The 13,573-nt window shown below is 54.9% G+C and overlaps 1 protein-coding gene across 1 annotated transcript in view; it reads right to left on the bottom strand.

The window, feature by feature from the left end:
• PIK3C2A (phosphatidylinositol-4-phosphate 3-kinase catalytic subunit type 2 alpha) overlaps positions 1–6,560 on the bottom strand; it is a 164,911-nt gene extending 158,351 nt beyond the window's left edge. Inside the window, 1 exon segment of the mRNA XM_075325707.1 lies at positions 5,449–6,560. Within this exon segment, the coding sequence (XP_075181822.1) occupies positions 5,449–6,495 (1,047 nt within the window). The 5' untranslated portion in view covers positions 6,496–6,560.
• Positions 6,561–13,573: the final 7,013 nt, after the last annotated feature.

Below are 13,573 nucleotides of genomic sequence, written 5' to 3'. Positions count from 1 at the left end.
TGGGGGGAGGGGAAGAGGAGCTAATGACTGCTGGGGGGGAGGGGAACAGGAGCTAATGACTGCTGGGGGGGGAGGGGAACAGGAGCTAATGACTGCTGGGGGGGAGGGGAACAGGAGCTAATGACTGCTGGTGGGGAGGGGACCAGGGGGGAGGGGGAAGAGGAGCTAATGACTGCTGGGGGGAGGGGAAGAGGAGCTAATGACTGCTGGGGGGGGAGGGGAACAGGAGCTAATGACTGCTGGGGGGGGGAGGGGAACAGGAGCTAATGACTGCTGGGGGGGGGAGGGGAACAGGAGCTAATGACTGCTGGTGGGGAGGGGACCAGGGGGGAGGGGAAGAGGAGCTAATGACTGCTGGGGGGGGAGGGGAAGAGGAGCTAATGACTGCTGGGGGGGAGGGGAAGAGGAGCTAATGTCTGCTGGGGGGGAAGGGAACAGGAGCTAATGACTGCTGGGGGGAGGGGAAGAGGAGCTAATGTCTGCTGGGGGGGGAGGAGAACAGGAGCTAATGACTGCTGGGGGGGAGGGGGAACAGGAGCTAATGACTGCTGGGGGGGAGGGGAACAGGAGCTAATGTATGCTGGGGGGGAGAGGAACAGGAGCTAATGACTGCTGGGGGGGGGAGGGGAAGAGGAGCTAATGACTGCTGGGGGGGGAGGAGAACAGGAGCTAATGACTGCTGGGGGGGAGGGGAACAGGAGCTAATGACTGCTGGGGGGGAGGGGAACAGGAGCTAATGACTGCTGGGGGGAGGGGAAGAGGAGCTAATGACTGCTGGGGGGGAGGGGAAGAGGAGCTAATGACTGCTGGGGGGGGAGGGGAAGAGGAGCTAATGACTGCTGGGGGGGAGGGGAAGAGGAGCTAATGACTGTTGGGGGGGAGGGGAAGAGGAGCTAATGACTGCTGGGGGGAGGGGAAGAGGAGCTAATGACTGCTGGGGGGATGGGAACAGGGGGGAGGGGAACAGGACCTAATGACTGCTGGGGGGGAGGGGAACAGGACCTAATGACTGCTGGGGGGGAGGGGAACAGGAGCTAATGACTGCTGGGGGGGAGGGAACAGGAGCTAATGACTGCTGGGGGGGAGGGGAACAGGAGCTAATGACTGCTGGGGGGGAGGGGAACAGGAGCTAATGACTGCTGGGGGGGAGGGGAACAGGAGCTAATGACTGCTGGGGGGGAGGGGAACAGGACCTAATGACTGCTGGGGGGGGAGGGGAACAGGACCTAATGACTGCTGGGGGGGGAGGGGAACAGGACCTAATGACTGCTGGGGGGGGAGGGGAACAGGAGCTAATGACTGCTGGGGGGGAGGGGAACAGGAGCTAATGACTGCTGGGGGGGAGGGGAAGAGGAGCTAATGACTGCTGGGGGGGATGGGACCAGGGGGGAGGGGAACAGGAGCTAATGACTGCTGGGGGGGGGAGGGGAACAGGAGCTAATGACTGCTGGGGGGGAGGGGAACAGGAGCTAATGACTGCTGGGGGGGAGGGGAACAGGAGCTAATGACTGCTGGGGGGGGAGGGGAACAGGAGCTAATGACTGTTGGGGGGGAGGGGAACAGGACCTAATGACTGCTGGGGGGAGGGGAAGAGGAGCTAATGACTGCTGGGGGGGAGGGGAACAGGAGCTAATGACTGCTGTGGGGGAGGGGAACAGGAGCTAATGACTGCTGGGGGGGAGGGGAAGAGGAGCTAATGACTGCTGGGGGGAGGGGAAAAGGAGCTAATGACTGCTGGGGGGGAGGGGAAGAGGAGCTAATGACTGCTGGGGGGGAGGGGAAGAGGAGCTAATGACTGCTGGGGGGAGGGGGAAGAGGACCTAATGACTGCTGGGGGGGGGAGGGGAACAGGAGCTAATGACTGCTGGGGGGGAGGGGAACAGGAGCTAATGACTGCTGGGGGGAGGGGAACAGGAGCTAATGACTGCTGGGGGGGAGGGGAACAGGAGCTAATGACTGCTGGGGGGGAGGGGAACAGGAGCTAATGACTGCTGGGGGGGAGGGGAACAGGAGCTAATGACTGCTGGGGGGGAGGGGAACAGGAGCTAATGTCTAAAGCGGGGGAGGGGAACAGGAGCTAATGACTGCTGGGGGGGAGGAGAACAGGAGCTAATGACTGCTGGGGGGGAAGGGGGACAGGACCTAATGACTGCTGGGGGGGAGGGGAAGAGGAGCTAATGACTGCTGGGGGAGGGGAGAGGAGCTAATGACTGTTGGGGGGGAGGGGAAGAGGAGCTAATGACTGCTGGGGGGGATGGGAACAGGGGGGAGGGGAACAGGAGCTAATGACTGCTGGGGGGAGGGGAAGAGGAGCTAATGACTGCTGGGGGGGAGGGGAACAGGAGCTAATGACTGCTGGGGGGGGGAGGGGAACAGGAGCTAATGACTGCTGGGGGGGAGGGGAACAGGAGCTAATGACTGCTGGTGGGAGGGGACCAGGGGGAGGGGGAAGAGGAGCTAATGACTGCTGGGGGGAGGGGAAGAGGAGCTAATGACTGCTGGGGGGGGAGGGGAACAGGAGCTAATGACTGCTGGGGGGGGGAGGGGAACAGGAGCTAATGACTGCTGGGGGGGGAGGGGAACAGGAGCTAATGACTGCTGGGGGGGGAGGGGACCAGGGGGGAGGGGAAGAGGAGCTAATGACTGCTGGGGGGGGAGGGGAAGAGGAGCTAATGACTGCTGGGGGGAGGGGAAGAGGAGCTAATGTCTGCTGGGGGAGAAGGGAACAGGAGCTAATGACTGCTGGGGGGAGGGGAAGAGGAGCTAATGTCTGCTGGGGGGGGGAGGAGAACAGGAGCTAATGACTGCTGGGGGGGAGGGGAACAGGAGCTAATGACTGCTGGGGGGGAGGGGAACAGGAGCTAATGTATGCTGGGGGGGAGAGGAACAGGAGCTAATGACTGCTGGGGGGGGAGGGGAAGAGGAGCTAATGACTGCTGGGGGGGGAGGAGAACAGGAGCTAATGACTGCTGGGGGGAGGGGAACAGGAGCTAATGACTGCTGGGGGGGGAACAGGAGCTAATGACTGCTGGGGGGAGGGGAACAGGAGCTAATGACTGCTGGGGGGGAGGGGAAGAGGAGCTAATGACTGCTGGGGGGGAGGGGAAGAGGAGCTAATGACTGCTGGGGGGGAGGGGAAGAGGAGCTAATGACTGTTGGGGGGGAGGGGAAGAGGAGCTAATGACTGCTGGAGGGAGGGGAAGAGGAGCTAATGACTGCTGGGGGGGATGGGAACAGGGGGGAGGGAACAGGAGCTAATGACTGCTGGGGGGAGGGGAAGAGGAGCTAATGACTGCTGGGGGGGATGGGACCAGGGGGGAGGGGAACAGGAGCTAATGTCTAAAGAGGGGGAGGGGAAGAGGAGCTAATGACTGCTGGGGGGGAGGGGAAGAGGAGCTAATGTCTGCTGGGGGGGAGGGGAAGAGGAGCTAATGACTGCTGGGGGGGAGGGGAAGAGGAGCTAATGACTGCTGGGGGGGAGGGGAACAGGAGCTAATGTCTGCTGGGGGGGAGGGGAAGAGGAGCTAATGACTGCTGGGGGGGAGGGGAACAGGACCTAATGACTGCTGGGGGGGGGGAACAGGAGCTAATGACTGCTGGGGGGGAGGGGAAGAGGAGCTAATGACTGCTGGGGGGGAGGGGAACAGGAGCTAATGACTGCTGGGGGGAGGGGAAGAGGAGCTAATGACTGCTGGGGGGAGGGGAACAGGAGCTAATGACTGCTGGGGGGGATGGGAAGAGGAGCTAATGTCTGCTGGGGGGGAGGGGAAGAGGAGCTAATGTCTGCTGGGGGGAGGGGAAGAGGAGCTAATGACTGCTGGGGGGGGAGGGGAACAGGAGCTAATGACTGCTGGGGGGGAGGGGAACAGGAGCTAATGACTGCTGGGGGGGAGGGGAACAGGAGCTAATGACTGCTGGGGGGGAGGGAAACAGGAGCTAATGACTGCTGGGGGGGAGGGGAACAGGAGCTAATGTCTAAAGAGGGGGAGGGGAAGAGGAGCTAATGTCTGCTGGGGGGGAGGGGAAGAGGAGCTAATGTCTGCTGGGGGGGAGGGGAAGAGGAGCTAATGTCTGCTGGGGGGGAGGGGGAAGAGGAGCTAATGACTGCTGGGGGGGAGGGGAACAGGAGCTAATGTATGCTGGGGGGAGGGGAACAGGAGCTAATGACTGCTGGGGGGGAGGGGAAAAGGAGCTAATGTCCTAAAGAGGGGGAGGGGAAGAGGAGCTAATGACTGCTGGGGGGGAGGGGAAGAGGAGCTAATGACTGCTGGGGGGGGGAGGGGAACAGGAGCTAATGACTGCTGGGGGGGAGGGGAAGAGGAGCTAATGACTGCTGGGGGGGAGGGGAAGAGGAGCTAATGACTGCTGGGGGGGAGGGGAAGAGGAGCTAATGACTGCTGGGGGGGAGGGGAAGAGGAGCTAATGACTGCTGGGGGGGAGGGGAACAGGAGCTAATGACTGCTGGGGGGGAGGGGAACAGGAGCTAATGACTGCTGGGGGGGAGGGGAAGAGGAGCTAATGACTGCTTTATTATTAGGGCTACAAATATAAACTTGTGGATTTTTCGAGAAGTGACACCCCCCGAGTCGTGCTAGTTTTTTACCGCTTTTGACACCCCAAGCTCAAAGGCTGACACCACCACTGCTGTACAGCGCGGCTCGGGGCGGCAGGTGTGAGGCATTTGCTGCAACCATCTCCTATATGCCTCGCACAAGCCCAGGGCACTATGTTCAGCAGATGCAGAGACTCATCTTCCCTCTCCCCACCCCCAGCACACACGGGGACCCCCCCTCCCCCTTGCCTCTCCCCACCCCTCCCCCCGCGCACACAGGGACCCATCTCCCGAGTCCCCAACACACACACGGGGACCAACTCCCCGCCGGCCCCCGCACACACGGGGACCAACTCCCCGCCGCCCCCGCACACACGGGGACCAACTCCCCGCCGCCCCCGCACACACGGGGACCAACTCCCCGCCGCCCCCGCACACACGGGGACCAACTCCCCGCCGCCCCCGCACACACGGGGACCAACTCCCCGCCGCCCCCGCACACACGGGGACCAACTCCCCGCCGCCCCCCGCACACACGGGGACAAACTCCCCGCCCCCCCCCCCGCACACACGGGGACCAACTCCCCGCCACCCCCGCACACACGGGGACCAGCTCCCCGCCCCCCCCGCACACACGGGGACCAACTCCCCGCCACCCCCCGCACACACGGGGACCAGCTCCCCCGCCCCCCCCGCACACACGGGGACCAGCTCCCCGCCCCCCCCCGCACACACGGGGACCAACTCCCCGCCGCCCCCGCACACACGGGGACCAGCTCCCCGCCCCCCCCCCCGCACACACGGGGACCAGCTCCCCGCCCCCCCCCGCACAAACGGGGACCTGCCCCGATCGTAGACAGTACAAGATGGAGATGGATGTTGGCTGTGGCCCTCACCTCTGAGCTCTGACTCCGGGACAGCTGGCCATGTGCTGAGCGCAGGTTTAGCGAGTGGCTCCTGGTGACTGTGGCCCCTGACGGTGACTTGCCCCCTGCTTTCCTCTCCGGCTTCTCCTCCAATAGCACTGCATCCCAGGGGTCTCCTGCCGTGCTGGCAGCAGCCTCACCGTCCAGGCAGGTAGCGAGCTCCACCGTATCCATCTTGGGCTTACTGAGTGGATCCAGGTCTAACCAGTCAAACTTACTAATGTCCTGGTCCTTGTCCGCTCCCCCTAGAGGGGACCCAGGGGGGTGGGACTGTGGTTTTTGGGTTACAAGGTTGGACTTTTCATTTCTTAACAATTCTGATGTCCTCGCTATTTTATCCAGTAACCTCGCCATGTCAGGAGTAACAACAGTGGTGTATGGCGGCAGGGTGGTCCTCATGGAGAAGGCTGCATGCGCTGGCATGGGAAAGGAGGAGACATACGGGGCGGGTGCCGGGAGACTGAGGAACACCGGCTCCCGGCACCGCACGGAGGGGTGGAGGCCATTCTGGAAAGGATCGGAGTGCTTTGGGAACGTTGCAGAGAAGGCTGGCTGTAAGGAGCAAGGCACTGGTGCTGGCAGCCGGGACGTCCACTGAACTGATGGATTGGTAGAACTTTGCGCTGACACCTCCGGATTTATCACCTGCGTCTGGGGTGCGGCCGGACGCTTCGGGACCACCTCAAAACTGTCATCCAGAAGGAACTTCTCTAACTCGGCGAGGGGAAGCTTCTCTAAATCGATGTTATGTAAAGGCTTCTCAGCCCGGCTTTTGGCATCCACCTCCGGAAACACCATGAGGTCATGCTCTGGTAAGGTGGCGCCTGGAGATGTGTGGGGCACCCTCATAAAGGTGGTGTCCTGGGGTCCCGGCAGCCTCTTCTCTCTCCGCAGCTTGTCTAACGCTTCTGCTTCCATCTGTAAGGCCTCCTCCTTCCCCACATCTCGAGCTCCCCGTGTGCGTGTGCTTGGGGACACGTTTTGTCTGAAGCCATTACTGTTGGAGATCTGGGCCATACTGTGCCCCAGGGGCCTCTCGTGGGGTCAGGTCCGTGCGGAAATCTGTGCGCCCCTCACATCTGCGATCTGGAGAAAGAGAGGAGAATTACAGAGAGAAATGTTGGCATTGTGCACCAACCCATGGGACAAATGCGGGCGTCACACGGTACGAGCGATTGTACCCGCCCCCGTCGTTTGTGCGATACGGGCAATTTCTTGCCCATGTCGTACAAAGTCGTTTACCCCAGTCACACGCACTTACCTTCTGAACGACCTCGCTGTGGGCGGCGAACATCCGCTTCCTGAAGGGGGAGGGACGTTCGGCGTCACAGCGACGTCACACAGCGGCCGCTGTTATGATCCAGAACCATGGAAGACCACCATAAATCATTGGTAAAAGGTGACAAGAGCCTTGGCAACTAATCTGGCCGCCATCCCCTTACTAACCACCAACACTAGAAGTAGCCGAGGGGTGAACTAACATCCTGTGCACCGCGAACCCAGCCGGAGAACTAACTATCCTAAAGGAAGGAAAGATGAATAACTCTCTGCCTCAGAAAATAGACAAGAATAGCAAGCCCCCCACATTCAAAGACTGCGTTGATATAGGAAAACACAATACACAGGTAGATGACAGGATTAGCAAAAGGTGAGGCCCCCACTAACTAAAATAGGAAAGGACAGGAAAGGGACTGATGGTGGCCAGAGAAAAACCCTACAAAAATCCAAAAACCTGATGGTACAAAAAGCCCTCAGATCACTGGATCTGAACTCCGTCCTATACCAGACGCTCTTGTCATACCAATGAACAGAAAGTAGGAACCATTACAAATTCAACAAGCCATAAACACATGGACTTATAGGAGCAATACGCCAAACATAGCTGCAGGGAGCTTCCCAGCTAAGCAACAGAGGGAAGATCCCTGCATGCAAATAAACTGACAATAACCACAGTAAATGACAAGCTCAGATAAGAACAAAAAGAACCAAACACTAAAAAGCAAAGTACTTAGGCTGCTTTCACACTACTTTTTTTAACATGCGTCATGAACGTTTTTTTGCTGCAAAAGCGGATCCTTCTTTTACAGCAAAAAAACGCATGCAAACGCAAGTGTTATTTTGCAGGATCCTGTCACTTTAAGTTTATGGGCGGGCATTGGAGTCATGTGATCGGGAGTCAGTGGAACTGAACGCGATAGCCTGGGAGCCGGCGCGTAACCAAGGTAAACATCGGGTAACTTGCTTGGATACCCGATATTTATCTTTGTTACGAGCGTCCGTAGCTGCTAGGAGCCGGGCTGCCTGCTGCCTGCACACATAACCAACGTAAACATCGGGTAACTAAGAGAAGCGCTTTTCTTGGTTACCCGATATTTATCTTGGTTACGAGTGTCTGCAGCTCTCAGGCTGGGGAGAGAGAGAGGAGAGGGAGGGGAGGGAGGGAGGTGGAGAGACAGAGAGGGAGGAGAGAGAGGGACTCATCACCCGAGGCTGCTTTCTGGGCATGCTCAGTAGAGCAAGCAGGATCCTGTCTATCAGCATGCCAGCGTTCACATGCGTTTGCGTGCGGTTTAGTCAGGATCCAGCAATTTGCAGTATTTAGACGCAGCTCAAAAACGCTACAAGTAGCGTTTTTGAAAAATGTTAAAAAACTGCAAGTGGCTGGATCACTATAACGCACGCAAATGCAGGTGAACGCATGTTGACGCGAGTCCATTGCAAATGCATTGAAATGAAAACGCATTTGCACTGGATCCGCTTTTGCGTTAAAAAAACGTTCATGACGGATGTTAAAAAAACGTAGTGTGAAAGCCGCCTTATCTGGGGTAGATGTGGTGTAGAGCAGGATTAAGCAGGCTGGAGATACAAAGAACAACTGACATCCGGCATAGCCTGCCAGCAGACCAGGACTTAAATAAGCAGAGAGGTAGGAAAGGAAACACCCACTGCACAACACACCTGGTCTCTGTCCAAACCCTTCCTGGCCACCAGAGGGAGCCTCCCAGCAGCCAAGACATAACATTCACAACAGTACCCCCCCCCTTGAGGAGGGGTCACCGAACCCTCACCCACGCCACCGGGTCGCTCGGGATGAGCATGATGGAAGGCGTGAACCAACCTGTCCGCATGAATGTCAGAAGCCACAACCCAAGAGTTATCCTCCTGCCCATAACCCTTCCATTTCACAAGGTACTGTAGATTCCGTCTACAGCGACGGGAATCCAGAATTTTTTCAACCTCATGCTCCAGATCCCCTTGTACCAAAACAGGGTCAGGAAGCGCTGCTGCAGGAACTGCCGGCTCCACATGTTTCTTCAACAAGGACTTATGGAAGACATTGTGAATCTTAAATGACGCAGGCAGAGTCAAACGGAAAGATACAGGATTAATAATCTCCGAAATCTTATAAGGTCCAATAAATCTGGGCTTAAATTTAGGAGATGGAACTCTCATAGGAATATTTTTAGAGGACAACCACACCACACACCATGTCCCCTACTTTAAACCGGGGACCAACAGTCCGACGCCGGTTGGCAAACCTCTGGGCAGATTCCTGGAATCGAAACAATTTATCCACTACCTGCCACCAAATCTGCTGCATTCTGTTGACCACCGAATCCACCCCTGGACAGTCAGATGCCTCAAGCTGCCCCGAGAGGAACCTGGGGTGATACCCAAAATTGCAGAAAAAGGGGGACACCAACGTGGTAGAGCTAGCTCTATTGTTAAGGGCAAATTCAGCCAAAGGCAAAAACGAAACCCAGTCATCCTGATCCGCAGAAACAAAACACCATAAATAGGTCTCCAGGGTCTGGTTAGCCCTTTCAGTCTGACCGTTGGTCTGAGGATGAAACGCCGAGGAGAAAGACAGCTGAACACCCAACCTGGATACAAACTGCACCCCTCTGTCAGAAACAATGTTTTCGGGAATACCATGCAAACGGACAACATGTTGGAAAAACAAAGGCACCAACTCTGATGAAGACGGCAACTTAGATAGGGGAACCAAGTGGACCATCTTGGAGAATCTGTCACAGATCACCCAAATCACAGTCATTTTCTGACAGACGGGAAGCTCTGAAATAAAATCCATAGAGATGTGCGTCCAAGGTCTCTTAGGTACAGGCAAAGGCAATAATAGCCCACTAGAACGTGAACAACAGGGCTTGGACCTAGAACAAACTCCACACGACTGCACAAAACGACGGACATCTCAGGACAGGGAAGGCCACCAAAAAGAGCGGCTCACAAGATCCCGAGTACCAAAAATGCCAGGATGACCCGCCAAAACAGAGCAATGAACCTCAGAGAGAACTCGGTCTCTCCATTGGTCTGGGACAAACAGTTTCCCTGTAGGACATCTCTCAGGTTTATCCCCCTGAAATTCCGCCAGTGCCAACCGCAGATCAGGCGAAATAGCCGAGAAAACTACACCATCATTCAGGATAGTAGACGGTTCGACAACCTCCAAAGAGTCAGCGCAGAAACTCCTGGAAAGGGCATCGGCCTTAACATTCTTGGTGCCCGGCAAAAAGGAGACCACAAAATTAAACCGGGGAAAACACAAAGCCCACCTGGCCTGCCGAGGATTCAATCTCTTGGCCGATTCCAGATAGATGAGATTCTTGTGGTCCGTAAGCACCACAACTTGATGCCTAGCCCCCTCCAACCAATGCCTCCACTCTTCAAATGCCCACTTTATAGCCAATAATTCCCGGTTCCCCACATCATAATTCTGTTCAGAAGGAGCAAACTTCCGAGAGAAAAAGGCACAGGGCTTAAGTTTACCCGAAGTTGCGTCTCGTTGAGACAGAACAGCACCTGATCCGATCTCTGAGGCATCGATCTCAACTTGAAATGAGCGAGACACATCAGGTTGCTGCAGGACTGGGGCAGAAGTGAATCGCCTTTTAAGCTCCTGGAAGGCCACAATAGCCTCAGGGGTCCAATGCTCAGCATCAGCTCCCTTCTTTGTCAAATCTGTCAGAGGTTTGACAATGGCAGAAAAATTGGCTATAAATTTACGGTAAAAATTAGCAAACCCCAAAAACCGCTGCAGGGATTTTAGAGAAGTTGGTTGCACCCAGTCGTAAATAGCCTGAACCTTAACCGGGTCCATTTCGATAGCGGAGGGAGACAGGATGAAGCCCAAAAAGGAAACCCTTTGCACCCCAAAGAGGCACTTTGACCCCTTAACGTACAGTGCATTATCCTTAAGTATCTGAAAAACCTCCCGTACTTGCCCCACATGAGAGTCCCAATCATCAGAAAAAATCAAGATGTCATCCAAATACACAATCAAAAATTTACCAATAAGGTCCCGAAAAATATCATTCATGAAGGTCTGGAAGACGGAGGGTGCATTAGTGAGCCCAAAAGGCATCACTAGGTACTCAAAATGCCCCTCAGGAGTATTAAAAGCAGTCTTCCATTCATCACCCTCCTTAATACGGATGAGATTATACGCACCCTTGAGATCCAGTTTCGTAAACCATTTGGCACTCTGCACTCTAGAAAACAGATCAGACATCAGAGGCAAAGGGTACTGATATTTGACCGTAATTTTATTAAGAAGACGGTAATCAATACAAGGCCTCAACGAACCATCTTTCTTAGCAACAAAGAAGAAGCCAGCACCCAAAGGAGAAGATGAGGGCCGAATGTGCCCCTTCTCCAATGATTCCCTGATGTATGACCGCATGGCATCATGTTCGGGCACAGACAAGTTGAAAATCCGCCCCTTGGGAAATTTACAACCGGGCACCAGCTCAATGGCACAGTCATAGTCCCGGTGTGGGGGCAGAGAATCAGATTCCTGGTCATTAAAAACATCACGGAAATCAGACAAGAAAGCCGGAACATCAACTGCCTGAGCAGACGTGGACGACACGGAAAGGTCCTGATGCAAACCTTGACAACCCCAACTAGCTACCGACAAGGATCTCCAGTCAAGAACCGGATTATGGGTCTGCAACCACGGAAATCCCAGTACCAAGGTATCCTGTAGATTATGCAATACTAAAAATGTACAAGTTTCCTGATGCGCTGGTGCAACTCTCATAGGCACCTGGGTCCAAAATTGGGGTTTATTTTCTGCCAAAGGGGTAGCATCAATGCCCCTTAAAGGAATAGGAGTTTGCAAAGGAACCATGGGAAAACCACAATCCCTAGCAAACCCAAAATCCATCAAATTGAGCGCTGCCCCTGAGTCCACAAAGGCCAATGCAGAAAAGGAAGACAATGAGCAAATCAATGTGACAGACAAAAGAAACTTTGGTTGCAAAGAACCCACAGTAACAGAAGTAGCCAATCTCCTTTCACGTTTAGGGCAGACAGAGATGTTATGAGAAGCGTCTCCACAATAGAAGCACAGTCTATTCTTCCGTCTGAACCCCTGCCGACTAGCATTAGAAAGGACCCTATCACACTCCATAGGCTCCAAAGGCTGTTCCCCAGGCACAAAACCAGCAGGTATCTTCCTGCGCTCACGTAAACGCCTATCAATCTGAATGGCCAAGGTCATAGAGGCATCAAGACCAGAAGGGACGGGAAATCCTACCATTACATCCTTCACAGCATCCGCAATACCCTTGCGAAAAAGAGCCGCAAGCGCATCATCATTCCATTTGGTAAGGACCGGCCACTTACGAAATTTCTAACAAAACGTTTCTGCAGAATCCAAACCCTGAGTTAAGGACAACAAGACCTTTTCTGCTTGGTCCACAATATTGGGTTCCTCATATAATAATCCCAAGGCCTGAAAAAAGGAGTCCACATCATTGAGAATCAGATCATCAGACGCTAAAGAGAAGGCCCAGTCCTGAGGGTCACCACGCAGCAAGGAGATGACAATCTTAACCTGCTGTACGGGATTCCCTGAGGACTTAGGGCGCAGGTCAAAAAATAATTTACAATTACTCCTGAAGCTCAAAAATCTCGACCTATCTCCCGAAAAAAATTCAGGAACAGGAATCTTAGGCTCTGCAAGGGGAGTCTATGCAAGATAAGACTCTATACGACGAACCTTAGCATCAAGACGAGCAACACGCTCACCCAATTCATCCATGCTAGTGTCACAAACCACCGGGGGGGTCACTCAGAAATCCCCCGCGCTGGCTACCAGTACGTCACAATCGGGGGGTAACAAGTGGGGGTCACCCCTCCTTTATACCTCCCGACCGACAGACAGAGCACGTGACGCGCTCTCTAGCGCCCCTCTTAAAGTCAGGCCAATTATGGAATTGCCCGACAATAAGCAAGGAGGCCGCTATACTACTTATGCCGATTATTGAAGGGTCCCCGGTGAGAGTAGGGTATATATTCCCCCGACCTCCGCGGGCGGAATATATAAAACCTCCTCGCCTCTCACTGGCCTCCCCACAATAATCCTTGGCACAACTCGCTGCCACCAACCGCTTCACGGTAACTATTAGCCGAACACACAGACGTGGGATTCAAGATCGAGATAACAGAACAGCCCAAGATTAATTATATAATTTAATCAGCCTAAAGCACACTAGAACTACAATATATACAATAGGGAATCTACAGAATATACAGTTATGTCAGAGTACAGTTACAGATAAAGCATGGTTTACAAACAGGTATGCAATTCAATCAGTTACCTTGTGCGTCTGGCCACAGGGGGGCGCTGTAGACCAGGTTTCCAGGAACTCCCACAGATGTTTCCTGCACGTGACCCCCAGCGAAAGAACACTGGAAAATGGCCGAAGTAGGGTTATCAACCTGGGCAAATCCAGGTCCCCTCCTACCTTCGTGACCTCAGAGGGAGCACTGCTCCACCCCTGGCTTGAGTTATGGACAATCCACAACATGGAATATGGGCCATAACTTTGCCTGGGAGCGTCGTAGGCGGACGCCAATGCTCTCATTGTGACAGTTATGAATTTAGCTACAGAATGAGAGGTTTCATGACTTGTCTACTAGTTCCACATTGGCTGATATCACGCCTGGGGTATTTCCCAAGCTCCCGCTCCCATAAAAAAGGTGTGCCAGCATCGTCCGCATGCGAAAACACCATTTTTATGGTTGCCGTATTTATCGGAAATATGGCTTGCGAGATATGAACCATTTT

The sequence above is a fragment of the Anomaloglossus baeobatrachus genome, chromosome 10 (assembly GCF_048569485.1).
Source record: "Anomaloglossus baeobatrachus isolate aAnoBae1 chromosome 10, aAnoBae1.hap1, whole genome shotgun sequence".
In the NCBI taxonomy this organism is placed as follows: Eukaryota; Metazoa; Chordata; class Amphibia; order Anura; family Aromobatidae; genus Anomaloglossus; species Anomaloglossus baeobatrachus.
Note: the sequence above shows the minus strand (reverse complement) of the source record. Positions and strands in the feature narration are given on the sequence as shown.